Raw genomic sequence first — 27,489 nt, forward strand, 5'->3', positions numbered from 1 at the left:
CCAAAGCAGGTTCCAGGCTCAGAGGTGTCAGCACAGAGCCCAACGCAGGGCTCAAACTCACGAGTCGTGGGATCATGACCTGAGCTGAAGCCGGATGCCTAAACGACTGAACCATCCAGGTGCCCCACAGACTTTTAATAAGCACTCAATCATATATGCACAAAATATTTCTGGCAAAATACAAAAGAAACTGGAAACAGTGACTGCTTCTGGAGAGAACTGAGTAACTGAGAACGAAGGTGACAAGGAAACTTAACTTTTTCACTGCATGCCTTGTGTTATCGTCTAATGTTACACCGTATGTAAGAATTACTTCTTAAAAAAAAAAACTAATATAGCAGAACAATGAAAAAAGACACACGCTGTCAGATGGGAACTGCTCAGTCTGTAGTATCAAGAGAGGATGGTAGAGTCTCGGTGAGTAGAATTGTCTGGTTCCCAGAATTTTCAATTCCTTGCCTGCCCAACTCACACGAAGAGCTCTGTAGCTGAACATGCCAGAATGCAGTATAAAAACAGACATTCGGAAGCAGTTATCTGAAGTTTAAAAGTTTGGAGGCTTCCATTGGGGCACCTGGGGGGACCAATCAGTTAAGCATCCACTTCAGCTCAGGTCATCTCACAGTTCGGGAGTTCAAACCCCACATCAGGCTCTGTGTAGACAGTTCAGAGCCTAGAGCCTGCTCGTATCCTGTGTCTCCCTTTCTCTCTGCCCCTTCCCAGCTTGTACTTTTGTCTCTCTTTCTCTCAAAAATAAATACAACATTTAACAAAAAAAGTTTGGAGGCTTCCCAAAATAGCACAGGGGACTCACTCAAGTGAATGGACATCTGCATAATGAGGTCGGTAGGAAACTGCTTAATTCAAAGTCATTCCAGGAAACACGCTAAAATCCTTGGGCCTGAACCTTGATAGGCAGGCCCACCCATGTGGCATTCTCCAGTCCCCATTTCCTGCAGCAGCCAAAACACATTACTGCCCGTACATCTCCCCTCCATTCAAGAACCAGCATTTGGAGCACCTGGCTGGCTCAGTTGGTAGAGCATGTGACTGTCAACCTCAGGATTGTTAAGTTTGAGCCCCACGTTGGTTATAGAAATTACTTAAAAATAAAATCTTAAAAACAAAAAATAAAAAACCCCAAACCAACCGGCATTTATGAGCTCCCCTGAGAAAACGTTTTCCCTCAGCTCCTGCAAACAAACCTACTGCCCATCTCCTTTAAAAGAAAAGCTGAAGTTTGCTGAGCTCTCTGCTCTACACGTGGTATCTCGGGTATTAAGTCTGACAACTCAATGAAGTGGTAACTCCTTTTTTTTCCATCTTTTTTCCAATTTGCCCAAGGGCACACAACTGGGAACTGACAGCGCCGGGATTAGAACTCACATGTGATGCTGAGCTCCTGCTCTTCACCATGCACTATTACTCACATGGCTCAATACAAGCATTCTGGCATGATCTGGTTGCCTGTGGGGGGCTGGCGGTGGTGGGAATGACAGCTCTCAAAGCTCTGGTCCGTCATTTGTAGTGAACGGGTTGCTGACAACAAGCCAAGACCGACTCCTAGGAAACATCATCATTTAAGTTTATTGATGAGAATTAAGGCTGGAGCCTAGGGCCCAGACCAGGTATCAGAATATGTCGTCCGTGCTATAATCTAGTATGGAATCTTACTTTTATGCAACTTCTGGGTACTAAATCATGTGTTGTTTGAGAATAAAGACAAAACTCAAATTCGGAAAAAACTACAGATCTCACTAGACTACTAATGGTAACATAGCTGCCATGTATGAGGCACCAACTCTATTTTATGTGCTGTGTGTATATATACACTTTACACGTATCCTAATCCACAATCCCCAGAGTTAACTGGTTGTACATATCACACAAGAGCCACCTCAGAAATACACATTCACATAAGACCCGAAGAGGTCTCTCTCCATTCTTACTGCATCACGGAACCTCCCGGCAAAGGGGTAGAAACTATTAGTAAGCATCCAAGTGACTCCTAAGGGCAGAAGAATCTGGTGGACCACTACTTTAATTTTCACGTCTGATAAAGCATTTTCACAAAGAGAAATATTTTTAGCTTCTCACCTATACGGGGAAACAAGCTCATACAAATGGCTGCCCAAAAACCAGAGCAGGATTTGAATACAAATCTCTCTGGCTTCAGAGCCAAGACAAGTATCATTCTGCCTACTCTTAAATCAATGCCTGAGTCAGAGAATGCATACTGAATTTTGTGGTTTGTGCTTCCACTTCCACAGACTTGTTTGGTAAAAAAATCATTACCTCTTTCGGTGCAAAGCAAATCTTAGATTGGAAATACAGTAAAACAACAATAACAACTAACAATATTAGCATTTGTACACTCACAGCTTTCAGGGTCCTCAGAAAGAGCCTATTTGATCCTTCCATTTTCCATGAGGCGGGAAGGCAGTGCAAGTATTAACTATGATGCTTTACTACTGGGAAAACGGAAGCACAGAGCTAAGTAACTTGCTCAAAAGCTTACGGACTGTCCCGTGGAGAAATGGTGACAATGCTTTTCCCACCAGGCAGCACTACTGCTATAAATGTATAGCTTCTTCTCCCTTGTACACTGATGTCTAGTCTCTTGTCAGACTCCAGGAAAGGGAGTGAAAAATGACAGGGTGAAAAAATGACCACCAGGGATGGATGGCTTGAAGTGGGATGTGAGTGGTCTCTGATACAGTGAGGTCTGGGTTCAAATACTAACTCCATCTCTTACGTTCTCTGGGATCTGGACAATTAATCTGAGCTCATTTTTCATCATTCAAAATGGGAAATAATGGACTCAATCAACACTTACTAAGAAACTCAATGTGTCCAGCCATGTGTCACTAGAGGCATTTTATCATTTTATGCATTTTTATCATGCATTTTAATCAATAATTTTTCACAGAAGCAAGGGAGGATTTTATAGATGGATCTGGTGCTAAATCTTGAAGGGTAACTAGAAGTTATGTAAGCAGAAAGAGTTAGGGGTGCCCAGAAAAAGAAAGAGAAGTCATTTTAGGGGTGCCTAGGTGGCTGTCGGTTAAGCATCCAGCTCTTAATTTCAGCTCAGGTCATGATCTCACTGTTTGTGAGTTCGAGCCTGCGTTGGGCTCTGTGCTGAAACCACAGCGCCTGCTTGGGATTCTCTCTCTCCTTTCTCTGCCCCTCCCCTGCTCTCATTCTCTCTCAAAATAAATAAACCTAAAGAAAAGAAAAGAAAAGAAAAGAAAAGAAAAGAAAAGAAAAGAAAAGAAAAGAAAAGAAAAGAAAAGAAAAGAAAAAGAAAAGAAGTCATTTTAGGTCCCAGCTATTTTCTATGATAGGTGCCTAACCAGCTCTTCTTCTTCTTCTTTTTTTAATATTTATCTATTTTTGAGAGAGAAAGCCTGAGCAGGGGAGGGGCAGAGAAAGAGGGGGACAGAGGATCCAAGCAAGCTCTGCGCTGACAGCAGAGAGCCTAATTCGAGACTTGAACTCACAAACCATGAGATCCTGACCTGAGCCAAAGTTGGACACTTAGCCCACTGAGCCACCCAGGTGCCCCCAAGCATCTCTTCTTGCTCTAGCACACTTCTTGTAGAACTTACAAGGTGTCAGAATTACAAAGAAATGTAAAAAACTCAATAGCTAAGGATTTTAAGGGAAGAATGAGAATGCAAAAACTAACAACAGATTCAACTAGGCCAGGAAGTAGCCTAACCATATCAGAGATAATGAATCAGTGGCAAAACTCCCAGAGCTGTTTCAAAAGTAAGCAAGGCCTTTCACTGCTTCCCCAAGATAAGGAGCCCAAGACCCAATCCAGTTTATGGCTCTTCAGCAGGCCCATAACCCCTTCCCCAGGTCCAACAGTTACCTCTGCTTCATTAGAATGTTAAAATCTTCACCCACGGCAGAAACAAACTTCATTAACACAACAGACAATGCTAAATCAGCAGGTTTCCTTAAGACAAGTGTATGACCTTATACCCACCTCTACCTATAATGACTGAAATTCCCCTTTCTGAATATCCATCCTAACCCTAAATGAAAGAAACCCATTCACCCCTACTCAGGGGGTCACAGATTTCAAAGTGATTTCCTTATTTACTGCAAATAAGTTTCTGTTGTACAACAATTCCACCTTGGGACGCCTGGGTGGCTCAATCGATTGAGCGTCCGGACTCTTGATTTTGGCTCAGGTCATGATCCCAGGGCTGTGGGATCGAGCCCCACATTGGGCTCTGCACTGAGCATGGAGCCTGCTTAAAATTTTCAATTTCTCTCAAAAAAAAAAAACAAAAAAAACCCAAACAACCAAAAACCAAAAACCAAACAACAAAAACCAAAACCACAACTCCACCTGGTATAGTCTCTATCTGTAACTCACCAAGGAGTGAACTCATATTAGTTTGGTTGCAGTTAGACCTGGAGTGTAAAACGCAGACGCCAGTGGGGGCCAGGCAAATTGGGTACATGGGCAGAGCAGACTGGATAGAGCAGCCAGCCCCGGGCTCCACACAAATGACGCTATGCAGGATCAGGGCCCCATGCAACCAGATGAAGCAAGATCCAGATTTCTCTGTGGAATCTCTCAAGTTTTAAGTGTTAGAACTTGACTTCTAAGAAATCATGAGAACAACAGAAGGACAAACATAATCTGTGAGCCACATCTTGCCTACAGGCTGTCGTCAGTTTCCTGAGTTAGCCCCAGGAGAGAGGAAGGACACTTCAGTCACTTGGAAATACACTTACAAAGTCAAGACCTTGGGAAGGGCAGCTTGGTCAGGGAGCTGCATGCCATTTGGCTTGGTTGGAGCACGAGGGACAGGAAGCTGGCCAAAGGGCAATCCATCGAGACCTGAGACATAAGCGTGCAAAGCAGCACCAGCCATTGAGTGAGCTCAGTCCTGTATGTGCCAGTTCACATAATGACCATCACTGAGTGGGACACACCCCTGAATGAGGGACGAGAGCCCTGTCCTGTCCACCCCTTCAGCATGAGGGTCCAGGCAGGAGCACAGCCATCCTGCCACTGCTATTTTGCTGCTCCGTACGTGATAAACACATGAAAGAATGGCATCGAGGAACTCATAGTAAGATGGATTTTATCTACAAAACAATGCAAATTCCCTCTGCAATTAGGAGACATTTTCAACTATTATTCATAAAATTATTAATCAAAACAGCAAAAGCAGATTTACAAAGCTACATTATCAACAACAAAACAGGAAGGAAACGTTTGACAGACATCTTGAAAAGTTTCAAAGGAATACACACCAGACTAAAAATCTACAGTTAAACCGTGGTTGCACAACAGGTTATATTCACTCCTGCATTTTCTCAATAAGTTCTTCCTTATATTTGCCTTTCTCTTTTCCAACTTGTCGAGATTTGGCTTTGCGTTCAAGAATTTTTTTCCGGTCTTTGTCCAGTTTTAGCCTGGTGATAACTACCTGTTAGGAGTGAGAAAATAAATCTTCATTTATTTATTTTTTTAAGTGGAAAGGATTTATAACCATGTAATTATTCTGTACAGCAGAACTTTTCCCAACAATAGCAGTTTGGTTCCTTCTGCTGCCCAACTCCTGAGGATCTATAAGACCAGTTAGTTTAGTGATATCAACTATCATTTGGGCTGGGACAAACAAATTATACTACCAACATGTTTCTGGTTTGTTTATCATCCCTTGGCCAGCAAAACGCATTGCTTAAAAAACATCCCTTAAAAAGCGCATAGCTTAAAAAACCATTCCCACCAGCTAGTAGGCAATAGAGATCGTAAGGATAAGTAAGACCGCAACTATCCTGCCCTCATCTGAAACTCTGGAAGAGAAAGACCCTACAATACAGTGCATGGAATGGAGTGCAAATGAGGAACAGCATATTCTGCCAGGTGGATGTGAGGGCCACAGGAAGAGATGTTCCTTCCCTCTCCTCCCTCTGGATGTTATCTAGTAGGAGAGGGATGCCTGGAACCCTCCTGCAACCTGCTGGAAGGCAGAGCCTTCACCGAGGATGATAAAACAGGTAAGAAAACAATACGGATCCTTGATGACTAAGCCAGTGAATCAATCAAGCCTGCCCCACCTCCCTCTAGAAGTCCTTGCCTGGGCCACCTGAGTAGACACTACCAACACACTGAGAACTTACAACAGCACTAAGCTACACTACCCAGCCACTACCGCCACTCAGTCCCGCCATACCTTGCTGGGGTGAATGCCCACATGAACAGTTGTACCATTAGCCTTCTCACGCTGCACTCGCTCGATGTAGATGACATACTTTTTTCTGTACACCTGGACTACCTTGCCTATTTGCTGACCTTTGTAGTGTCCTCGAACCACCTAAGAGAAAATACAGAAGAGAATTTTCCCCCATTCTCATGCATGAACATCACCGTGAGGAAATTAATTATCAGGAACATACAGACTAACATACAACTTTTTGTACAAAGCAGATTAACCCTGGCAGTCGAGAGTTAGCTTTTTTGGGGGTATAAATCTGCTCTGTGTTGTTCCAAGTCAGGTGAAAATTCACTTCAATTTTTTTCTGATCTGAAAACAAAAAATTCCTTGAACTAGAATGGCTATCACAGAACTAGTCCGGAGAGTAAAAAGGTAAATCACTATACACCCACAACTAACACAATCTTATATACCAATTATATCTCAGTTAAATAACAATAAGTAAAGTTTAAGAAAAAAAGATAATCACTCTCAAGATCTAAATGGAGAAGAATGGTTAAAGATAGCATCCTGAGATTCTTATGCGACCATTTAAAATCCCATGTTTTTGGGGCGCCTGGGTGGCACAGTCGGTTAAGCGTCCGACTTCAGCCAGGTCACGATCTCACGGTCCGTGAGTTCGAGCCCCGCGTCGGGCTCTGGGCTGATGGCTCAGAGCCTGGAGCCTGTTTCCGATTCTGTGTCTCCCTCTCTCTCTGCCCCTCCCCCGTTCATGCTCTGTCTCTCTCTGTCCCAAAAATAAATAAAAACGTTGAAAAAAAAAAAATCCCATGTTTTTTTTTTTTTTAATGTTTTATTTACTTTTGAGAGAGAGGGAGAGAATGTGTGCACGTGAGCAAGGTCGGGGGAGAGGGGAGGCAGAGAGAGAGGGAGACAGAGGATCCAAAGCAGGCTCTATGCTGACAGCACAAAGCTGTATGTGGGCTTGAACTCACCAACTGTGAAAGATCATGACCTGAGCCAAAATCGGACACTTAACTGACTAAGCCACCCAGGTGCCCCTAAAATCCATGTTTTCAAAGAATAATTTATCACCGAGCAAAATGCTCAAGATAGGACCTTTAGAAAAAAAAACAAAGCTTTATATGAAATATAGTCTGAATCTTGTATGTTTCATATATATGGCATATAACACAATGGGATAGAAATATATCCAACTGACACTCAACTGACTGAGCCAGGAGTGAATATAACCTGTTGTGCAACACGGTTTAACTGACCCAGACACCCTAATTACACATGGCTTTTTAAAAAATGTATATTCTTCCAGGGGCGCCTGGGTGGCTCAGTAAATTAAGTGTCTGACTCTTAATTTCGGTTAGGGTCATGATCTCACAGTTCATGGGATTGGGCTCCACATCAGGCTCTGCTCTGATGGTATGGAGCCTGCCATCTATACCTGGCTCTATACCTGCCATCTATACCTGATGGTATGGATTCTCTCTCCCTCTCTCTCTGCCCCTCCCCTGCTTGTCTGCCCTTGAGTTGTCTCTCTCAAGATAAACACTTAAAAAAAGAAAAAATGTATTTTCTTTCAAATTTCAAGATTTCTATAATTAACACAAATATTTTATAGTCACAAAAAACAAAAATGTTAAAATCTCTTGGGCTGTTTTCATGTACTAAAAATCTACTATTCACACTCCAATGCTATTCAAAACTAACTAGATTATGGTTTCCTTGAAGGCACAAGCCTATTCAATAGGAGCCATGATATAGCTGATGCTGATAATAAACAGAGAGGAAATACCACATGTATTAAAAAACTAGAGAATCTCAATACTCCTGAAATGTCATTTAGACTGTTCAACTTACTTACCAAGGTGATTTTCAGGCTGAAGATCATGCCTCACTGGAACTCCACCATACTCTCTATGATCAGAGACTTTTACATGGAAAAGTCTATGAAATAGCCTCTCTTAACCATCATCAAGATTCAAGAAAAGATGTTAATAAAACAAGTCCAAAGGAACACCCGGTTAAACAGAACTGGACAAACACTAGATGAGGAGAGGGACAAGGTAAGACTAAACTAACTGGCCTGGGAAGGGAAAAGAGAAGAGGCAAGGATGGTTGTGCCTCTGGGTACAACTGGATGGATGTACAGAGTCTGGCTGGGCAACTGGATGGATGGATATGCCTTTCCCAGAGCGGGACGAAATACGTGTTAGGAGAAAAAAGTTTAGTTGGGAACATGTTGAATTTGAGGCATCTCGTGACATTCTAGTAGAGAATTCTATACATAGCTGGAAGACCAACTGGGTCAGCAACAAAGACCTGGGAGTCATCCAGAGATGGCAATTCAGAAACCTGATTTGGTTCAGGGAGCTGGTCTTACGAGGGCAGAATGCAGAAATCCAAGGAAAAGCCAACATTTTGGAAGAGCTCATAAGGAGACTGAAGTGGCCAGAGAATGGGCAACCAGGGGAGTGTGGGGTTATAGTAGCCAAGAAGACACTGTCAAATGCCATGGAATGGTCAACTGCAGGAAGGATAAAGGAAAAGATGTGACAATAAGCTGGTCACTGGTGATCATGGCTAGAGTGCTTTCAGTGGAGCAGAGACTGAAGGCATTTACAGTAAGACAATGAGTTCCCCATAGAGAAGGTGAAGGCGAAAAACAGTCCCAAGGAACCTGGCTGTGAAGAGGATGACAGAGAATATCTACTAGAGGGAGATGCGAAGGTAAGTGATAATTTTTTTTATTTTTAAAGAGAGGAAAACACGAATGTGTTTAAATGCTTATGAAAAGGAACAAGTATGGAGGAAAAGTTAAAGGAAACTGTACAGAAAGGGGAAAATGGAGAGAAGAATCTAAGAGAATGGAAGGCCACTGAATATAGTGGATCAGCTCTAGACAGAAACAGGAACATTTCTGTCAATACAATAGGAAAGCACAAAGACGCAGGGGTGGAACTGGAGGTAAGTTAGAGGGTTTGGAACAGGAGTTCTGAAAGGTCCTGCGTGATAGTTGTAATTTCCTCTGTGAAGCAGGACAGGTAGTCCTGAGCAGACAAAGAAAGTATGTGAAATTTGGAAGATCCCAAAAGAGAAGAGGCAGTTTTAACAAACACTTGCGACTATTTTACTCTTCTGGTGGAGTCAGACCTGGATTCCTGGCCTAGATGTGATTTTCTTCATTTATTGAACCAGAGTTTCAGGTTCTATCTACAAGGGAAACAATTCACACCTCACAGACACTGGAAAAATGGCCACATCTTCTCCTCTGCCCTCCTTTTCTTTCTTTCACGTCTTAATTCCATCCGCTCAATAATTTTTTTTCATTCATCCAACAAATAGTGGCTGTGCCCCTGTAGGTGCCAGGCTCTGCACTGAGGTCAGGCAACAAAAAAGAGAAGCTCTCTGGCCTCATCTTAATGTAATAGGTAGCAAGCAGTTAACTAATAAACATGCAAATACATGATCACTAACTGCAACAGGGCACACGGGAAGTGACTGGGATCATAATTGCGGTGACAGCTATATGGCTTTACGTGTGCCCAAACTCACCTGTGCATTTTGCTGTCTGTAAATTATGCCTCAGTTTTATTTATTTTTCTTTCATTTGTTGAACCACTGAGTAATTCACCAACATGGCACAGAAGTACAACAATAAGTGCTAAGGGGGATGCTGGAATGACTGAAGTAACAGGCACAAAAATTAGGACTACAGAAAGTTTCAGGCTTCAGAAGGGGGTTGGGGGTCGGGGGGAGAGATCTCACGTGTTTTGAGAGAAGTATTCATTTGGCGCCCAAATGGGATGGGGGAGCTCTGAGACATACATTGTGAAGGGGTGACCATAAGAAGATCTGAAAAGCTGCCCTGTTGGCCAGACATGTCAGTTAGTTGTCTGGGAAAGTAACCAAAAGGTTTTCATCATTTGGTAGCAAATGGAGGCTACTACAGATTTCTAAAGAGAGTGATATGTAAAAAGTTGAGAAGCTAGAGACAGGGGACTCTTGAAATAATCTGGATACAGAATCCTGGGAGCTACAAAGGAGTGTAGAGACGACAGGCTGCTTTAAAAAAGTGGTAAATACTGGGCACAGCGTGAGGTTGAAGGAGATGGGTTAGAGTACGTTTAAACGTGCAAGCCTTGGAGGAAGCGTGAGAAGGCGGCAGCTGTCAGGCACAAGTGGAAATTGGGTCAAGCTGAAGTGCTCTTGTGGAGATAATGAGTTCCGAAAAACCAGCCCAAAAGACGAGAGGACCGTCAAGAAGAAGCAGGAATATAAACCAAATTGAATGTGCAGATCTGGAGATGCATGTGTCAAAATGAATGCCACAACTTCAGGGGGGTTCGGGGGAGCGCACCGCAGAGAAAGAAGAACTGGGCAAGGGTAAATGTTCACAGGCGAAAGGTGAGGCAGCTTCACAGGTGAGAGAGAACTGGCAAAACCCTCATGAGGAGAACACAGCTGTGACCTTAACACGGAAGCCAGAAAGGACAGTATTCTGATGAGCGTCTCCTTGGCTACTAGTCATGCCTCTCTGAGCTTAACCTGAAGTTGCCTAGAATCCTCAAGAGTTATCAAAGGCAGAAAAGATGTGTTCCTCCCATGAGTCCGGCTTTGAATCAGTGCCTTCAGAGAGAGAGAATAGGTTTCAAAATTCTGACCTTGAGAGTCAGGGTCAGAGATTGCCCTCTCCAACCGTGCTGGGATGTGGCAGGCAGTTCACATCTATCTCAAGAGGCAGCTAGGGCTTCCATCGTTTCGTTTCAGTTCCATGAGCAGAGTGGTGGAGCAAAAGGTCCAGCCTGGCCGAGGTCGAAAGGATTTCCCACTGTGATGTCATGACTCGGCACGCCTGTTCTGGAACCACACCTGGATCCTGGGCTCAGGGATGATCGCAGACAGGCACTGGCACAGGTGGCTGTCGAGGAACAGTCTGGAGGAAGATGAACTCCAGCTACTCCAGGCTGAAGGACGAGTGCTCGTGGCTTTGTGACGCCAACGGGGCAGCCACGCCTTTGGGGGGTGCAGATGGGCCCGGTATGCCTCAGTTTAAAAAGAAATAAAATCAAATTGAGTTCACTGTTATGACAGAAATGTAAATAGAGGATGCTACGATAGAATACTGGTTAAAGTATCTGGGAAGGCTTTTCCGAGGAACTGACATTTAAGGTAACAGTGAAAAATGAGGGGTTAGTCAGGTAAAGGGGAGAAGGAAGAGCACTTCAGGCAGAGGGACCATTCCGGGCAAAGACCCTGAGGAAGGAAAGATCAAGGTGCATTTAAGGACCTGAAAAGGTCAGTATGTCTGAACTACAGAGCAGGTGGGCATTAGAGAATAAGGTGACGTTGGAGAAGTAGACCACGACTGGGTCACACAAGGCCTTGTCAATGATTTTAGGTTTATAGTAAGCAATCAAGCAACACTGATAGGGTTTAAGTACAATCTGATTTGCAAAAAACACCCCTCTGTGAAGAACGTCTGATCACGATTAAGAGTAGAAGCTGGAGAAGTCTTGAACTGAAATGGAAATGGAAAGAAGTGATCAGATTCAAGACACATTTTAGAGACAGAATCAATAAGATTAAGTGACAAAGTAGAAATGGGTCAGGGAGAGAGAGATATTAGAATTTAGAGGTTTATGGCGTAGGCAAGTGAAAAAGCATTGCTTACTGAAGTGTGAAAGATGGGAGGAGAATCCGATTATAGAGGCAGTAGCAGTTTTTTGATCGAGAGCACTCCCAGATTAGAAGCTTGAGCCGACATGAGGTTTTTAAAGCATTTATTTTTGAGAGGGAGAGTGCAAGCATGGGAGGGGGAGAAACAGATGAGGAGAGGATCCGAAGTGGGCCCTGCACTGACAGCAGAGAGCCCGATGCAGGGCTCGAACTCATGAACTGAGGTTATGACCTGAGCCAAAGTTGGACACTTAACCGATTGAGCCACCCAGGTGCCCCTGGGACGACTATGAGATTTAAAAAAAAAAAAAAAAAAAAAAAAAAGATGTGGGGCGCCTGGGTGGCTCAGTCGGTTAAGCGGCTGACTTCGGCTCAGGTCATGATCTCGCGGTCCGTGAGTTCTAGCCCCGCGTCGGGCTCTGTGCTGACAGCTCGGAGCCTGGAGCCTGTTTCGGATTCTGTGTCTCCTTCTCTCTGACCCTCCCCTGTTCATGCTCTGTCTCTCCCTGTCTCAAAAATAAATAAAACGTTTAAAAAATTTTTTTTTTAATTAAAAAAAATTTAAAAGAAAGATGTTCAGCGGATAGTCGTATCTACAGGTCTATGCTCAGAAAAGTGGTTTGGGCTGGGATATAAAAGAGGGAATTGTTAGCATAGGACAGACAGTTAAAGCTCTCAGAGCAGGTATTATCACCCAGGCAGACAATGTAGGTAAGATGAGATGTTAGACCAGGTGCAGGCCCTGACTAACTCCAGCATTTAGAGATCAGAGGAGAAACAGCCAGCAAAAGAGTCTGAGAAGGCAGAAGTAAACTGAGCCCAAATGGTCACAGGAGCCAAAAAGACAGACTATTTCTAGAAGTGAGGCAGTGCTACCTATGCCAAATGCTGCTGAAAAAGTCAAGGATGATGAGACCAAGATGTGTCCACTGGATTTTGTCATAAACATGTTACTGATCTCAGCCAAAAACAGTTTCTATGAAGTAGTAAGAAAGAGATCAGATTGGAGAGGGTCTAGAACGGCGCCTGCTCCGTACATATTCAATCCACTCCCTGTCTATTTCAGTCATCCCCCCACGCTCCCTTTCTTACCACACATCCTAAGCTCTAGGAAGAACAGAAGGCTTATACTCTCTCACATGGGTCATTCTCTTTAATAATTTCATGCTTCTGACTTGCTGCTTCTCTATTCTCTCTGCCAAATCCAGTGCCACCAAATGCCCAGCCTCCACTAAATCCAATGTTACTGAAACATGAATTACTCTCATCGTAGCACTTTCCCCTGGAGATGCTGGTTCAAAGAGTCACCACAAGCAATGCCTGGCAAACTTGGAGCCAACGGACTAAACCGAAAAGCAAAGTTTTGCTTGGCTCGTATACTAGTTTCCTGAACAATCATGATTACTAAAGAATTGTATCTGAATGCTCTCAGTTAATCTGGGTAGGCACACCCTGGGGGCTGTGGACACATCTGCAAGGTTACTTGCCAGGGGCCTGGAGGCATGGGAGTCTACGACTCCCCCACGTCCAAGCACACATGGTATTCTTAGGCAAAGCCGGCACCAGAGTGACACGCTTCTGGATAACCAGAGCTCGAGGGAGACGAACCTGGACCTCGTCGTCCTTGCGGATGGGCATGGAGCGGACGTTGTACTTCTGCCGCAGCTCCTTGGAGAGCGGGGAAGACATGATCTTCCTGCGCACGTGCGAGGGGGCATTGAAGTGGCGTTTGCGGTTTTTGCTGCGGTCCGAGGTCACGAAGGGGTTGAACTTCATGCTGGCCGTCTGCAAAAAGAGGCGCGGGAAGGAGTGATGGGTGCTCAGTCGGGTACCATGGCCCGCTCTCCATCCAGGACACTCCTCCCATCCCTGCGCAAGAGCTCTACGGGAGGAGATGGCCTCAGAAGGTGATGGAGGGAGGAGAATGGGGCAAATGAGGGGTCTGGCTGTGACACAGTAAGGCATGCGTGGGGAGCGCGTGCCTGAGCAGAGGAGTCGTGGGAACAGGGCGGCAGCGGGGCCTCGAGGCTCACTGTCAGAGGAAGGTTTGGGCGGCTGGAGAAGAATGCATGCTTGGAGGTCACGCAGAGATCTCTGGGGAGACGGGCGGCCCCGCGGCGCGTTGGGGAAGAATCCAATGGGGCGGAGCGCTTCTCACTCGGACAAAACACCTGCCTCTCTCTACTCACCTTGCACCAGTCAGGCTCAGACGGCGCGCGCGCAAGGCCGGAAGTGAGGACTTCCTTGCCGCGCAAGCGTAGAGAGGAAGCGGAGTCCCTTTCCGGTCAGAAAGAGACTGAATGGCGCCCCCTGCGACTTGGGGTGGGATCGCAGTGCCTCATTCTAAGGGAGCCACCCCAGGGCCATGCCGCTTTCGGGGGTCAAGCCAGAAGCCACGAAGAGTTGGCACCGCGGGGGAGAAGGGGCATATTTCTGTAGGGCCTGCAACAGAGGCCTATTGGTGTGTTAAAAATAGGTACACCAATAGTCTGTTTCTCATCCCAAACTTTCTTTGCCTGTGTTACCCTCCGCCGAGAGGCATATTGAGCATTCCTGATGATCCAGATGCAATCGGCTGACTTGCTTCTTTAGAAACACTGAGAAGCTTGTTCAAAATTTAAAAAAAAAAAAAAAAAAAATTAATTAAAAAACAATTTTTTTTTAAACGTCTATTCATCTTTGAGAGACAGAGGGAGACAGAGCATGAGCGAGGAAGGGGTAGATAGAGGGAGACACAGAATCTGAAGCAGGCTCCAGGCTCCGAGCTGTCAGCACAGGGCCCGACGAGGGGCCCGAACCCATAAACTGCGAGATCATGACCTGAGCCGAAGTTGGACGCTCAACCGACTGAGCCACCCAGGCGCCCCCAAAATGAAAATTTTTGTGCTCCATCACAGTCGTAAGAAACCACGCAGTGGTAAGTGGGGGTTTTAAAGCAAGCACTCCCCTCGTCCTGCCCACCCAAAGAATTTGAGGTGCAACAATAGGGCGTTGAGAACCAACCACCTGGTCTTGCAAAACTTTCCTCCAGTGTTTTAGCCCTGTTGGGGAGGGCTGGGGTTGTAGTTTCAGACCTGAACCCAAGTGCCTCTTCCCGTGGCTGGATCTTGGGGAGATGCCTGCATGTTTCTGAGCCTCAGTTTTCTCGTCTGTGAAATGGGGATGATCTCAGTAGGTGCCTCATAGAGTTGTTATGAGAACTAAGTGATCTAATCCGTTGGGAATGTTTAGAACAGGGTCTGGCGCATAGCTCTTAATTACAGTAAGCCGTTATTCCTAATGAAAGCAGAGGCCTATGTGTGGGGCTTCCTTCAGGCCAGCCCTAAAGCCGGGCCTCACATCCATGAGTCCTCACATTCAGACTTTCACCATTAACTACCGATGACGCAAACAGTAAGCTTTTTGTGTTTGAAGTAAACACACTCAATGCACCTTGGGGAAAACCAGCTGGGGCCTCGGCAGTCAGAGCTCGCCTGCAAGTTTGTGGCCGCTGCCCCGCCCTGCTCATCCCGGCCACGCCCCCCCCGGATTCCAGCCCCAACCTCGGCCCCCCGCGTTCCCGCCTCGCCCCGCCCAGTAGTGTCCGAGCCCCGCCTCCCCTCCCGGGCAGACAGCCCGGAGACGCGGGCGCCACCCTACGGGCAGTCAGCCTGAGACACCCCGCGCGCGAGGCAGCTGGGAATGAAAGGTTTCGTTCTGCTCATAGAGTTTACATAGTTCATATGTATTAAGCACCTACTTTACGCCACATGTCAGAAGACGTTGTGGTGCTCAATCAACAGGCACCCCGAAATTCAGAGAGAGGGTTGTCTTGCTAGACTCAAGCAGGTCCCCTGCTCTCTCCGTTTATTAGTGTCCCCAGGCATATGGTGACGCAGTTGTCAAACACTAGCATTTTACTCTGCCTCATGATCAGCCAGGGCATCTGCCTTGATCCCTGAACCCGATGGGTCCTATTTTAGGTTTCACCCTAGAACGCTTGCAGTCAGTGTTGGAGACTTCTGGCCTTCAGACTTAGGGAGGATGGCCAACATCCGGACTGTTTGTAGACGCCAGGGCATTAGGGTGAGCGGTGCCAAACTTGTTGAGGCAGTGGCAACTGGAAAGCCACCCGCTGTGGGTGCCCCAACTGGAAAGCCACTCTCCCTCCAAGAGTAAGGAGGTTGGAGGGAGAAGCATAAGAAAGGAAGACTTTCTTAAATGTCTCTGCCACAAAGGAGAAATGGCAATTATGTGAGGTGATGAAGTGTTAACTCAGCTACTGTGGCAATCATTTTGCAGTAGCAACTCAACCTTAAACTCCTAAGGTTATAGGTCCGTTATAGCTCAAAGTTGGGACCAAAAAAATGTCACTCACCACGGGAAGGCAGGAATAGAAGCTGTTATGACCGACTGCACATAGAAAGTCAGAGGGTTCTTCTCAAGCAGCCCTTACAGTGTTCATCAGACCCAAGGTCCCTTACCTCCCCTCCCCCATAAGTTCATTTAGTCATTCACTGGCATAACTCATTTGCCTACTCATTTATTCCAATATTCATCCATTTGTGCATTAATTTATTGATAGGTACTAGTAATTTAGCCATAGTATGGGCCTAGATCAAGGAGCTCTGGGGAGGAGGAAGATCTATCTAGTCCCTGATTACAGTGAGGAGCGCAGAACCTCACTGGTGCAGGGCAACCTTGAGGACAGATCATTACAACCCAGGATAATCAAGGTATATTCATGATCAACCAGGGTGGGGAGGCGATGCTTGACGCTCCTTCTCCCACGGCTCAGTAAAATTAAGACAGGTGCAGTGACATCACCAGATAAGACCCTGAGAGCCTGAGGCTTTGTCACTCTAATGAGGACTTAGTGGGCTTGGCTACTATCTTGCCCCATGTCCACTCTTGATAACACGCATGGGAACTGGTACAGAAGCCCCAGGACCTAATACAGTGGTAGCACAGAGGAAACGCCCGGGAAATATTTTTATGCCTCTGAGGTAGAGGGTGATGTGGTGGGGAAACATGTGCGCCCTGATTCTGACTGCCTGGGTTTGGTTCTCCATCACTTCCTGGCTGTGTAGGTTTGGGTAGGATATTGAGCCTCTTAGAGGTCACTCATCTTCCTCACCTGAGGAATGAGAATAATGATAGTACTTACATTATTGATTTGGTGTCAGGATTAAATGAACCCTTAGCACAAGCCTTGGCACAAAGTAAGCACTTAATTAATGGTAGAAATTGTTGTTTATTAAATGAATGAATAGCAGTGGCTAATCTTATTTGGCTGCGCATTTAATGCCAGGCACTGTGCTAAGTTTTACAAACACTACCTTACTTAATCTGGTAAACAATCCCCTGAATTGGTCCCTTTTGCAGGTGAGAAAACAGGTTCCGAATGAGATGGGAACAGGCTGAACATGATCCACCATTACATACTCAACATGCTTATTGTTATCTTGTAGCCACTAGAGATCAGGATGAGATCTATCAGTAACATAGGAGGATGTCTACTGGAAGAGAGTAAACCGCAAAATAATATTAACAGCATGATCCCATTTTGTTTGTGGGAGGATATGACTAAAATGTTAACAATGATTATCTCTGGCTAGTGGAATCAGGGGTCCCTTTAATTTTTCCTTTTTTTACTTTTTGCCTGTCTGATTTTCCTCCAGTGGGGCCATGAGCATGTCTTATTTGTGTAATTAAAACCATGTTTTAAGGGCCTTACATTTTTAACAAGATCTCCAATATTCAAGTTAGCTTCCCTTGCAGGCTGTTTAGAAAGAAGGAAACAAAACACAAAGTACCCTCACCGCTTTCAATTTCCCCCATTTGGGGGGGGGGGCGGGGGTCAGTTTTCTCTTTTGATATGGACAAGATGACCTTGGGGACCGAGGCAGACCCATAACCCAGAGTCAGGTGGACAGGAGTTTGAATTCCAACTTTGCCACCTACCAGCTGTGTGACAGAGAAAAGTTACTAAATTTGTCTTGTCCTTTGTAAAAAGGAGGTAACTTCCACCGGGCAGGACTGCTGTGAGGACAGAGAAAGACAAGGCCTGAACGATCACTCCTTGCGGGCACGTGGAGAATGCCCAACCGTGGGTAGCTTTTTCTACATGAGTTAAGATAAAAACAACTTATTTTGGGCAGAACAAAGTGCATGGCCTCGTCACTACACGACTGACCAAAGACAACTGTTGGGGAGGGAAAAAGGTCTTTAATGAGCCCATTTCTTAGGAAGGCGTTAGGACTACCGGTGGCCTGCCACATTGAGAAAATGTGTGTCTTTGTCTCTGGCAAGAATCGAGAACTAATTTGCGACATAGCGTAGTAAGAAATGCAGCTGCCACTTCCAAGCCCCATTGCTACAGACACTTCTCCCCAAACTTCACACCCACTCTGACACCCGCCCACCTCAGGCAGCATGGGCTGCAGGACTTGAGCTGCCTTCTTCTCTGATGCACCTCTGTAACCTCACCCCCTGCTCAACTGCAAGCCCCTCCCCACCCCAACCCCGCCCCGCAAGAAGCCATTTCTGCCCGAGCCACCACGTCCCCAAACTATCAACTCCCCCTCTACGAATCTGTGCTATAATCCCCGATTGAGAAATCCTCTTATGCGAAAACGCTGTAATCTGCTCTTGGTTAGATAGTTGAAAGAATTGGTTTAAGAGAGAAATCATACAAATGACACATACCTTAAATGTTTTACGTCCACTTAAAAAACATTTGCCAATCTTTTGACGCTGGAGCAAGGTTTTCTCATGGAGAAACCTCCCCGTTGGAGTTCTCCTTCACTTTCCTTGCATAAACCATGTCCTTACATAAGCCAACGTGAGAGAGTTCCAGTTTTGGGTTCCTTAAATGTGGAGGGAGAATTTAGACCCTTTCCATGTGAATACAGAATCTTCAAGGACACCCCCCTCCCCCGCACCCCTTCTTCCCAGGTCTTTTTAGTAAGAGGTCTTGCTCGTATCTAATTTGGGAGCATTTTGAGGAGGGGGGTGGCAACTCGCCTTTATCAGGTCTCTGCAAAGTGTACAACTTAGTTGTACTAGATTCTTTCATTTTCCTTTTCTTGTTTATTTATTTTTGAGAGAGAGAGAGAGAGCACAAGCAGGGGAGGGGCAGAGTGAGAGGGAGACCCAGAATCTGAAGCAGGCTCCAGGCTCTGAGCTGTCAGCACAGAGCCCGATGCGGGGCCTGAACTCATGAACCGTGAGATCATAACCTGTGCCGAAGTCGGACGCTTAACCGACTGAGCCACCCAGGCGCCCCGATTCTTTCATTTTTCAATCCTCTTTCACTGGTTGATCACATCATGACAGCATAAAGCACGGCTGGCATAAAAAGGCTTGGGAAGACACGTAATTGACCACCGGCAGCATATTCCTCCTGACCTTCAGCTTTGAGTGTCACAAGAACTCTAGTATCAGGATGTTACAGAGAGAATCCGTGAAGTTTCTTGCAGAGCGGTTCACTGCCACATTCATCCCTAATGAATGATCCACGTTCATGCTGTTCCAGGTGAGGGCCTTAAAGAGCCGAGAGCAGGGTGGTAAATAGCCATGTCAATCTCCTTTTCAGAGCTGGGATAGTCTCCCCTTTGCTGAGATTAAGTCTGAACAAGGATTGCCAGATCCTTGGAAATCAGGGAGAATTTGTGAAACACCTTTAATTTATTGCAGCCCTTGGTTCAAAGCTGTGGTTAAACATGTTAGTTAGCCCTGTTCCCTGTTCTCAAAGAGACTATATTCTATTTTGGAATACCTGTATGAAACAACTCCCATTTTTGAAAATTTACCACATACCCCTTTGCCACATCCACAAGCTCCTTCTGATCCAGTGTGACTTACTTGTGCATATTATAGATTTAATTTCTGTAACAGCCCTGATTGATTACTCTCCCTATTTTCACCTGAGGAAACTGAGGCACTGAGTGGTTAAGAACCTGACCTGAGGCTACACAGCTAGAAAATGGCAGATCCAGGAATATTCTGTAGGGATTCAATAAAGAAGGGCTGGTTGCAAGAGATCTTGACTTTCCAATCATCCTCACGGATCTTTTCCACATTTCCCCATTTTTCTCCTCTAGAATTAAATTCCATTCTGACTGTGTGCCCAGCCTCTAGGCTACCCAGCCACAATCAAGTAGAAAGAAACACACAACAACAGTTCTGAAAATCAGCCTTTTAATCTATTTGAACCCAACGAGTGGGGAAAGAACTAAACCATTTTCTCCCTTGAGATTGTTTATAAGAATAACAGGTCAGAGGTGTCTCTTCCATAGGAAACTGACATCCCCCATGTCCTCAAGAGTTATTATTTTTTTTTCTGAAAAAAAGCATAAAAGTGGAATTTCAACTCATGTGCATGCCACACATTTCCCCACCCCACCCTGCCCACCCTCTACAGGTGCAGGTATTCACACACCAAAGAGACTCCTTTCTCCAACTGGGGAACAGAAGGTGAAAAAAAAAAAAATCCATCCAAGTGGCCACAGATACCAGAGATAACCAAATGTAGTTTGCACTCACAACATCAGTCAACGCGTATGCAGAAGGGGACACTTTTCTAACTGGAATCCAGAGCCAAAACTTACAAATGGCAGACTTGAGCTATCCATAGAGATAATTTAAAAACTTCCACCAGACACTCCCCTTAATTACAAAAGTATGCAAACAATCTTGATATAAATGGAAAACAGGCAGGCGGCTCTCTCCCTGGGACACAAGGGCATACCTAAAATTCCCCCGGGGTGGCATTCGTGCCTGGACCATCGCAGCTCCCTTTCCGGACTGAAGGGGAAGGATGAGGGTGAGCAGCAGGGTAGGGACCCACCTCAGGAGCAAGTGGGGAGACAATGGAGCTGTCCCCAGGGACCAAGAACCTATATGGCCCGATGGGGGGGGGGGGGGACCTCAGTGGCAAGTGGGCCACAACTGAGCTGCAGAGAAGTCCGAGTGCTATGCACCCGCTGGAAGCCCGGAAGGTAGATGTCCAAAGACAGGGCTGATCTGCTCTGCTTGCCCCACCTAAGGCCTTGGGACTGATGGCAACTGTCCAGGAGAGGGTGAGACATGATTATTTCAGGGCTGCAGAGAAGGATGCCTTCCATCTGGACATGAGTGCACAGACCATGTCTGGTTTTCAAAGGATGATTCCCCAGTGACAACCAGCCCCTCCACCAAGAGATGCTGCTGCCACACAGCACAGGGGCTGAGGCACATTGGTGGGGGTGGGGATGGGGTTTCAGAGAAACAAGGTGAAGAGAGGAAGGAGAACTTGCCACCCGCCCAGTTTCCAACAGGCAGACCTGAGTTTCCACCGCTGCTACCCAACAACTGGGCGTCTGCTTCTCAGGAGAAAAAGAAATGGGTGGGGGTGAGGGACTTGAGCCTGAGCTCTGAGATGGACAAGAAGGGATGGAGCAAAGGCGAGGGTTCCACCTATAGCGCCACATCCCAGGGACTTGCCTGGGAAGTACCATCCTTATTGAAGGCGCAGAGTGGAGGTACCCGGGGGCAGTGTGGTCCAAAGCTGAGAGCCCCGGTCTGCAGGCCGGCTCCCCAGGGGAGAGGCCAAGTGATTAGTGCGTCCAAATGGTGGGAGCTTCAAGATTGTCAAAGCCTGGCTGTGAGCTGGTCGACGTGGATTCTGGGCTGTTCCCCTAAGAGGGAAGGAACTGCAGCCCTCCCAGGAGTGGTCCCCAATATCCCCGCACCTCCCTTGCCTGACTGTGGTGGTCTTGGGGCTCCCCAGGAAAAGGGGCACCACGACTTCAGGCAGTGTAATTCGTGTCAAATTAAAGATGGGGAAAAGAGGTAGCTGCGAAACCGTGAGCCGCCCCCTGCCTCCCCCCACCCCCACTTTGGGATGCAGCCAGATCCTGGGCCAGATAAGAGGGCAGGAGGAGATGGGGGGCCGGAAGCAGGGCTGGCAGTCTCCCGGGGTCCTCGGCCATTGGGCCGGCGGGTCGTCAATGCATTTTGCCCAGCTGGATCTTCTTCCAGGCCTCCGAGGCTGTGAAGATACAGGAGTCCAGAATGCCGGCAACAGTGAAGGTCCCACCGATAATGGCACAGATCTGAAAGGGCGAAGGGGGGAGGGTCAGAGCTCAGCGCCGGATGGAGCACCAGGCCACACCCCTCCCAAATCACCAGCTCTGCCCCATAACTAATGGGGTCTGGAACATATGCAGGGTTCAACAAAACCCACTTATTGGATGATGAATTTAATAACAATAAAAGTAACCATCAGCAGCTCCTTTAAATCCCATACCAACCGTCTGAATGAGGAAGGGGATTAGTAGACCCGTTTCATCGGTGAGAAAACCAAGGTTTAGTTAGGTAACTGAATTCACACTGGAAGTAACACAGCTGTGACCTGAACTCAACTATGTTTTGACCCTGGAGCCTGTGGTCCTAACTTCCACTCTAAATTTATCAGATTTTTACAGTCCCATTTGCAGATGAAGGAATGGAGGTTCAGAAAGGCAGTGCCACTGGCCCAAGGTCACACAGCCAGGAAGTGGCAGTCCCGGGACTTGAACCTGGCTCTGACAGGTCCAGGCCCAGCGCTGCCTGTGACTGAGATCCAGGGTGGGCCGAATAGGCAGCATTGGCCTGGATGGACGGGAATGAGAAATAAATCTCTCACTCTCCAAAGCTTGTAGGAGATCAGTGGGATGGGTAGTAATCAAATAATCATACCAACAAATGCAAAAGTACAACCAGGGCAAGAGCTAAAGAAGAGAGGGAGCCTCTGGCACTACCAGAAAGCTTACATTACGGCCAAGTTTCTAACGGCACTATTTACTTTGGGGACCAGAAAATTCTTTGTTGTGGGAGGGCTGTCCTGTGCAATGAAGGATGTTTATTTGCAGCCTCTTAGGCCTCCACGCATGAGACTCCAGTAGTACCCTTTCCTTCCTGTCGTGACAACCAAACGTTGTCAAGTGTCTCCGGGGGGTAAAAACTGCCCCCAGTTAAGAACCGCTGCAGTAGGGGGGATGACAATGAATGCCACCTGTATGCTGTACTTCCTAACTCCCGGCCACACGATCAAATGCAATAACCAGGACAAAACAGCTTACATAGCACTTTCTCTGTGCCAGGTGGGGCTTGAGTACTTTGTGCCTCCCTCCTCCCTGCATCCCCAGGCCAACCCTAGGAAGTACTACTCTGACGCAAATATTACCGCCAAGGAAACTGAGGCACAGAGACATTGGATCACCGGTCCAATACCACAGTGATTAGTGGGTCGAACCTGGGAGTCTGCACTCTTAACAGGACGCTCCGCTGCTTCTCAGGCACGAAACTCTCCACCTAACTGAATTCCTATCTTTGCTTGTGCCAGAACTCCACCTGTGACACATCAAAATAATGCTCTGTTTTACTCAAAATTTCCTGGCCTGCCTATTGGTTGCTTTCTGGTTGCATAATAGAATCAAAGTATGGATGATGGAAGATAAAAGAACTTCAGAGGAGATTTGCAAGGCAACTTTAAATGAATTTTTCCTCTTGGGGCGCCTGGGTGGCTCAGTTGGTTGAGTGTCCTGACTTCGGCTCAGCTCATGATCTCACAGCTCGTGAGTTCGAGCCCCGCGTCAGGCTCTGTGCTGACAGCTCGGAGCCTGGAGCCTGCTTCGCATTCTGTGTCTCCCTCTCTCTCTGCCCCCTAACCCACTCGCATTCTGTCTCTGTCTCTCTCAAAAATAAACAAACATTAAAAAAGTTTCTTTTGATGTATTTTTCCTCTTGAGCACATACTTTATGCCACTCCGAAGAGCCAATACCACCCATCACCCAGTGTGCCACTCTTGAGTCACGTACCCATGGCGCCCAGACAAGGAAATAACTTTTCCAAGGTCACACAGCGAGCGGGTGGCACAGCGAGGTCTGTCTGCCTCCGGAGCTCGCACTCTTTCCCCCATGCCACATGCAAGAAGCACTTAAATGACCACAGGACTCCGAAGAAGCCCAGAGGAACAGTCCTAGAGGGCCCCCTGACACTGCCCCGGAGGCACCACTGGGTGGCTGGCCCGCCACTGACGCTCAACCGCTGGAGGACTCCGAGAGACGGCAGTGACTTAATGGATCCTCTGGTGCCAAGTGCGGGAGGCCAGGAGACACGGCGGAGGTGAGAGGGAAGTGCAGATCGAACCAGTGTTTATTTTTAAAATGATATTTCCACAAGATGAGCTAAGCAGAGGCCTGTGAGGCCCAAGACAGAGCAGGTCTGTACGGATGGGCTCTAAGTAGAGCAGCTGGCATTCCAGTAATAACAGCCCAAGAAACCAGAGCAGCCCCCCAGGGAGTGAAGAGGATGGGGGGCGCTAGGGGGATTATTATGAAGTGTTTTCAGCAGGCGGGGCCTCTCCCTGCCAGCCTCAGAGCATGACGCAGGGCCACTTTTCAAGGAAGATGACGGCAGGGGAGCTGGTTTATTTCGGTAGACTGGATCAGATGATAGGAGATTTTACACCACAAAATGCTTTGAGAGCTTGGGTCAGAGAAGAGGAAAATGTGACTTAAGTGCAATGGAGCAAATAATAAAAACAAAAAACCACACACACACACACACACCCTATATCCGCACACACGCTCTGGAACCCAAGCGTGCCTATGATTCACATACACCTGGCACCCAGTCTGAAGTCTCCAGGAGCAGGAGGAGACAGCACATGCATTGAGGTACAAGAAAACACACAGCTGCGGGGAAGCTGAGGCCCCGGGGCACGTAAGCTACTCGGCAACTAGCCCCATCAGAGTGAGCTGCCGTGAGCCTAGGGCTAAGCGGGCGCTGCAGTGAGGCCCCCTGGGTATCCCCCAATACCCCCCACACAGCAGCACATCCCCCTTTATCCTACATCTGTTAAAGGTGCTCGTCACCGGTCCGATGAGGAGGGGGATTTCTGGCACATTCTGGGGCAGGGGGAGGCACCTCAAAAGCTGAAAGAAAAATCTAGCAGCCTGTTTGACGCTGGTATGGCCCCTGCCTTCAGGATTTTGCCATTAGCCTGCTCCGGCCTTCTTGACATGCTCACACTCATAGGTGGTGACTGGTATGAGGTGAAGCAGGGGTCACGAGGGGAGGGGTCCCGGGGCGCTCTCAGGCTGTGGTGCTCCCTGGATTCTGACACGTGGGTGGCCACAGCGACCCTCAACACCAGGAGGTGACCACATCTGGACTCTCCGAGGAGGTGGCCAGTCTCAGCCATCTTGTGTCCCGGGAAGGCCACAGTCCCCAGTTCTGAAACAGGGAAATAAATGAAGCCACGAGGCTGCAGTGGACAGAATGTCTGTCTTGGGACTCAGGCCTTACATTGGTGGTGGCAAGGTGACAGGCTTCACCATACTGGTGGGGCAGGTCTCAAGAACAGGCCAAGAAAAGGGCTGTTGAAAGGGCAGATGGTGGCCTGGCATCTCTCTGACCCACGATGGGGGATGTGCCAAGATGCACACACATGAAGAAAAGTTTACATAAAGCCAATCATATGCATCCTCACTGTACATGGTGCAGGGGCCCTGAGCAGAGTGGGGTGGGGATGAAGTGCGTCTTGGGGAGTCTACCAGGGCCTCCCCTGCCATGGCAGCAGAAAGGGTTCAGCCTTGGGAAGCCGAGCCGTGGCTGTCGCTTACTCTAGCCATGGGAGAGCCGTTCTGGGCCTCGTTTTCATCTACGACACGGGAAAACCACCCCTACCCTGCCAATTGTCGTACTGCAGGAGATGCCCCTGGAGCTCCCAGCGCTTAGTAGGTGCTCCGTAAACAATACCTAATCTTTCAACTGACTGGAAGGCTCTGACCTTGTTGCTGAGATCTGAGATTTTCTAAATCTCTCTGAGACCCACTCTAAGAACCGCAACGGGTAAAATACCACTTACTCCTCAGAGCAACCCTTTGGGTCTCAATTTCCTTTTTTTCTAACTGGCTCTTTTACCGAAAGAACAAGCCCATTCATGGAAAGACAGGACAGCAAAGGTGTCCCTGGCACCACATGCAGATTCTTTGCAGTTGCCCAGGTCCTAAGCACTTCAAGTGCCCATTCTACAGATGGGGTAGCTGAGATCTTGACAGGATATTCCCTCAAGCACATGCCAAGAGGTGTTTGTGACGAAGCATATCCCTCAGGGGGCAGAGTACCTAAGCTGGAGGTTATTTCCATTCTCTGGCCACTCAGGGAGCTTTTCACATCTGCCCAGGGCTCTACGTCAACCACAAACACCAAGAAGATATCAGAAGTACCTGATACAAAGGTATTTCTGGTTGGGGCCCCTCCTGTCGTGTACCCTTGCATCATCCTTACTTCCCGTACCTCAGTTTCCTTCCTTTAAAAAAACGGGAAGGCTAATCCTCACCTCTCAGGACAGCTATCAGACCGAACGAGTGTTTGTGTTACGCACACAGCCGTGAATGTCCCCTTGGTCCCTCACCGCTGCCATGTTCTTGTACCTCCGGACCAGGCCCTGGGGCAGTGGGGGTGGTGAAGGAGCAGGGCCACTGAGCCAGAAAGGGCCACTAGACCCAGCACATGCAACCCCACTCTGGTCAGCAGCCCTGGCTCCAGAAATGGAAACAAGGACAATTCGATATCCAGGCCCCAGTGAGTCTGAGAGGAGCGCATTACTTTGTTTTCATCAGAAGTCCTCAATAACATGCCCCTTTGTTCTTTAGCAGAGATTTCCTGTGGTTTCACCAGCTTCCCAGCCTCCTGCTATGGCTAGAATGAAGTCAGTTTCTCTACCTTGAAAAGATGTGTGTGTGTGTTTCCCTTACATTTTAATTATGGCTCTTAATTCCTTACAATATGGAAAGGACGCGTTCTAACCGCACTGGCTGGAGAGCTGAATCCCTCTGTTGTTCCACCAGCACTAATGCTTTCCCGATCCATCGTCCCTCCCCCGCATTTTCTTTTCCACAGTGGGCAACGGAGGAGCACAACACATACCAACACGGGGGTGGGGGTGGAGACTGCGGGCTCTGGAGGAAACATTCCTGCGGTCAGACGCCAGCTCTGCCACTCTGGCCAGGAAAGCCAGGTTACCCACCCCCCCGCCCGCGAGCCTCGGTTTCTCCCATCTGTAAAATGGGGCCCCCTGTGAGGACCAGGATGGCCTCTGTCTGGCTGTCTGCTGTACCTCGAGTGCCTGCGAACTGTTCATTCACTTTCCCCGTGCAGTCAGCATTGCTTGAAAAGCTTGTGGAAAAGGCCCAGAATGAGGAAATAAATAATGAATCGGAGTCCCATCAGATGCTGGTGGCGGCAGACAGACTGGAGCCGTGGATGAGAACACCAAAGCTGTGGCTACGCAGGGGTGGGGGCTGTCGCAGAAGGGAAGCTGATGACTGGGCCCTGGAAAAGTGGGGGGAGGAGAGGGTGTGGTGGTCTCCATCCCCTGGTGTCACGCCTGCCGGACCCTCCACTCCCACCCTCTAGCACAGGAGCCTGGTGGGGGAACAGAGCCCTCTCCCCCCTGCCCCGTTCTTACAATGGCTGAAGCTGCAAAATACTCCCCCTCCCCCCCCGCAAAAAAAAAAAAAAAAAAAACCCACCTTGGTTGAGCACCTACTGTGGGCCAGGCCTGAGACGGCATTTTCTTCTGCCTTCTCA

General features: G+C 47.5%; 2 protein-coding genes across 8 annotated transcripts in view; both read right to left on the reverse strand.

Annotated features, from left to right (window-relative positions):
• Positions 1-1,337: 1,337 nt before the first annotated feature.
• Positions 1,338-14,154, reverse strand: RPL26L1 (ribosomal protein L26 like 1). Of its 5 annotated transcripts, XM_053226461.1 has the most exons (5): positions 14,075-14,150; positions 13,494-13,670; positions 6,210-6,350; positions 5,284-5,459; positions 1,338-1,563 (listed from the first exon to the last, which is right to left on the reverse strand). In XM_053226461.1, the coding sequence occupies exons 2-4, from the start codon at positions 13,659-13,661 to the stop codon at positions 5,331-5,333; spliced, it is 438 nt and encodes a 145-aa protein (XP_053082436.1). In that variant the 5' UTR covers positions 13,662-13,670; positions 14,075-14,150; the 3' UTR covers positions 1,338-1,563; positions 5,284-5,330. The 5 variants fall into 5 exon arrangements, 4 of the variants coding, with proteins under 4 accessions (XP_053082436.1, XP_014928178.1, XP_026890405.1 ...); XM_015072692.3 differs by lacking the exon at positions 1,338-1,563 and having other exon boundaries at positions 5,095-5,459; positions 14,075-14,149; XM_027034604.2 differs by lacking the exons at positions 1,338-1,563; positions 14,075-14,150 and adding an exon at positions 13,919-14,058 and having other exon boundaries at positions 5,095-5,459.
• A 5,895-nt stretch (positions 14,155-20,049) lies between these two features.
• The window catches only part of ERGIC1 (endoplasmic reticulum-golgi intermediate compartment 1), a 102,013-nt gene continuing 94,573 nt past the window's right edge, over positions 20,050-27,489 (reverse strand). For 2 of the 3 annotated variants that reach the window (XM_053226468.1, XM_053226469.1), the window contains one exon: positions 20,050-21,961. In XM_053226468.1, coding sequence (XP_053082443.1) covers positions 21,854-21,961 — 108 coding nt within the window. In that variant the 3' untranslated portion in view covers positions 20,050-21,853. The remainder of the gene's footprint in view (positions 21,962-27,489) is intronic. The other variant, XM_027034588.2, reaches the window with a different exon arrangement.

Source organism: Acinonyx jubatus, chromosome A1, assembly GCF_027475565.1.
Source record: "Acinonyx jubatus isolate Ajub_Pintada_27869175 chromosome A1, VMU_Ajub_asm_v1.0, whole genome shotgun sequence".
NCBI classification, from domain to species: domain Eukaryota; kingdom Metazoa; phylum Chordata; class Mammalia; order Carnivora; family Felidae; genus Acinonyx; species Acinonyx jubatus.

Bases quoted from the DNA above. Each gene is read 5' to 3' on its own strand.
- RPL26L1 (XM_053226461.1), bottom strand. From the start codon at position 13,661: ATGAAGTTCAACCCCTTCGTGACCTCGGACCGCAGCAAAAACCGCAAA. The intron at 6,351-13,493 runs GTTCGTCTCCCT...ATTTTCTCTTAG, and splicing joins GCAAGGACGACGAGGTCCAG to GTGGTTCGAGGACACTACAA. The intron at 5,460-6,209 runs GTATGGCGGGAC...CACTCCTAACAG, and splicing joins TGGGCATTCACCCCAGCAAG to GTAGTTATCACCAGGCTAAA.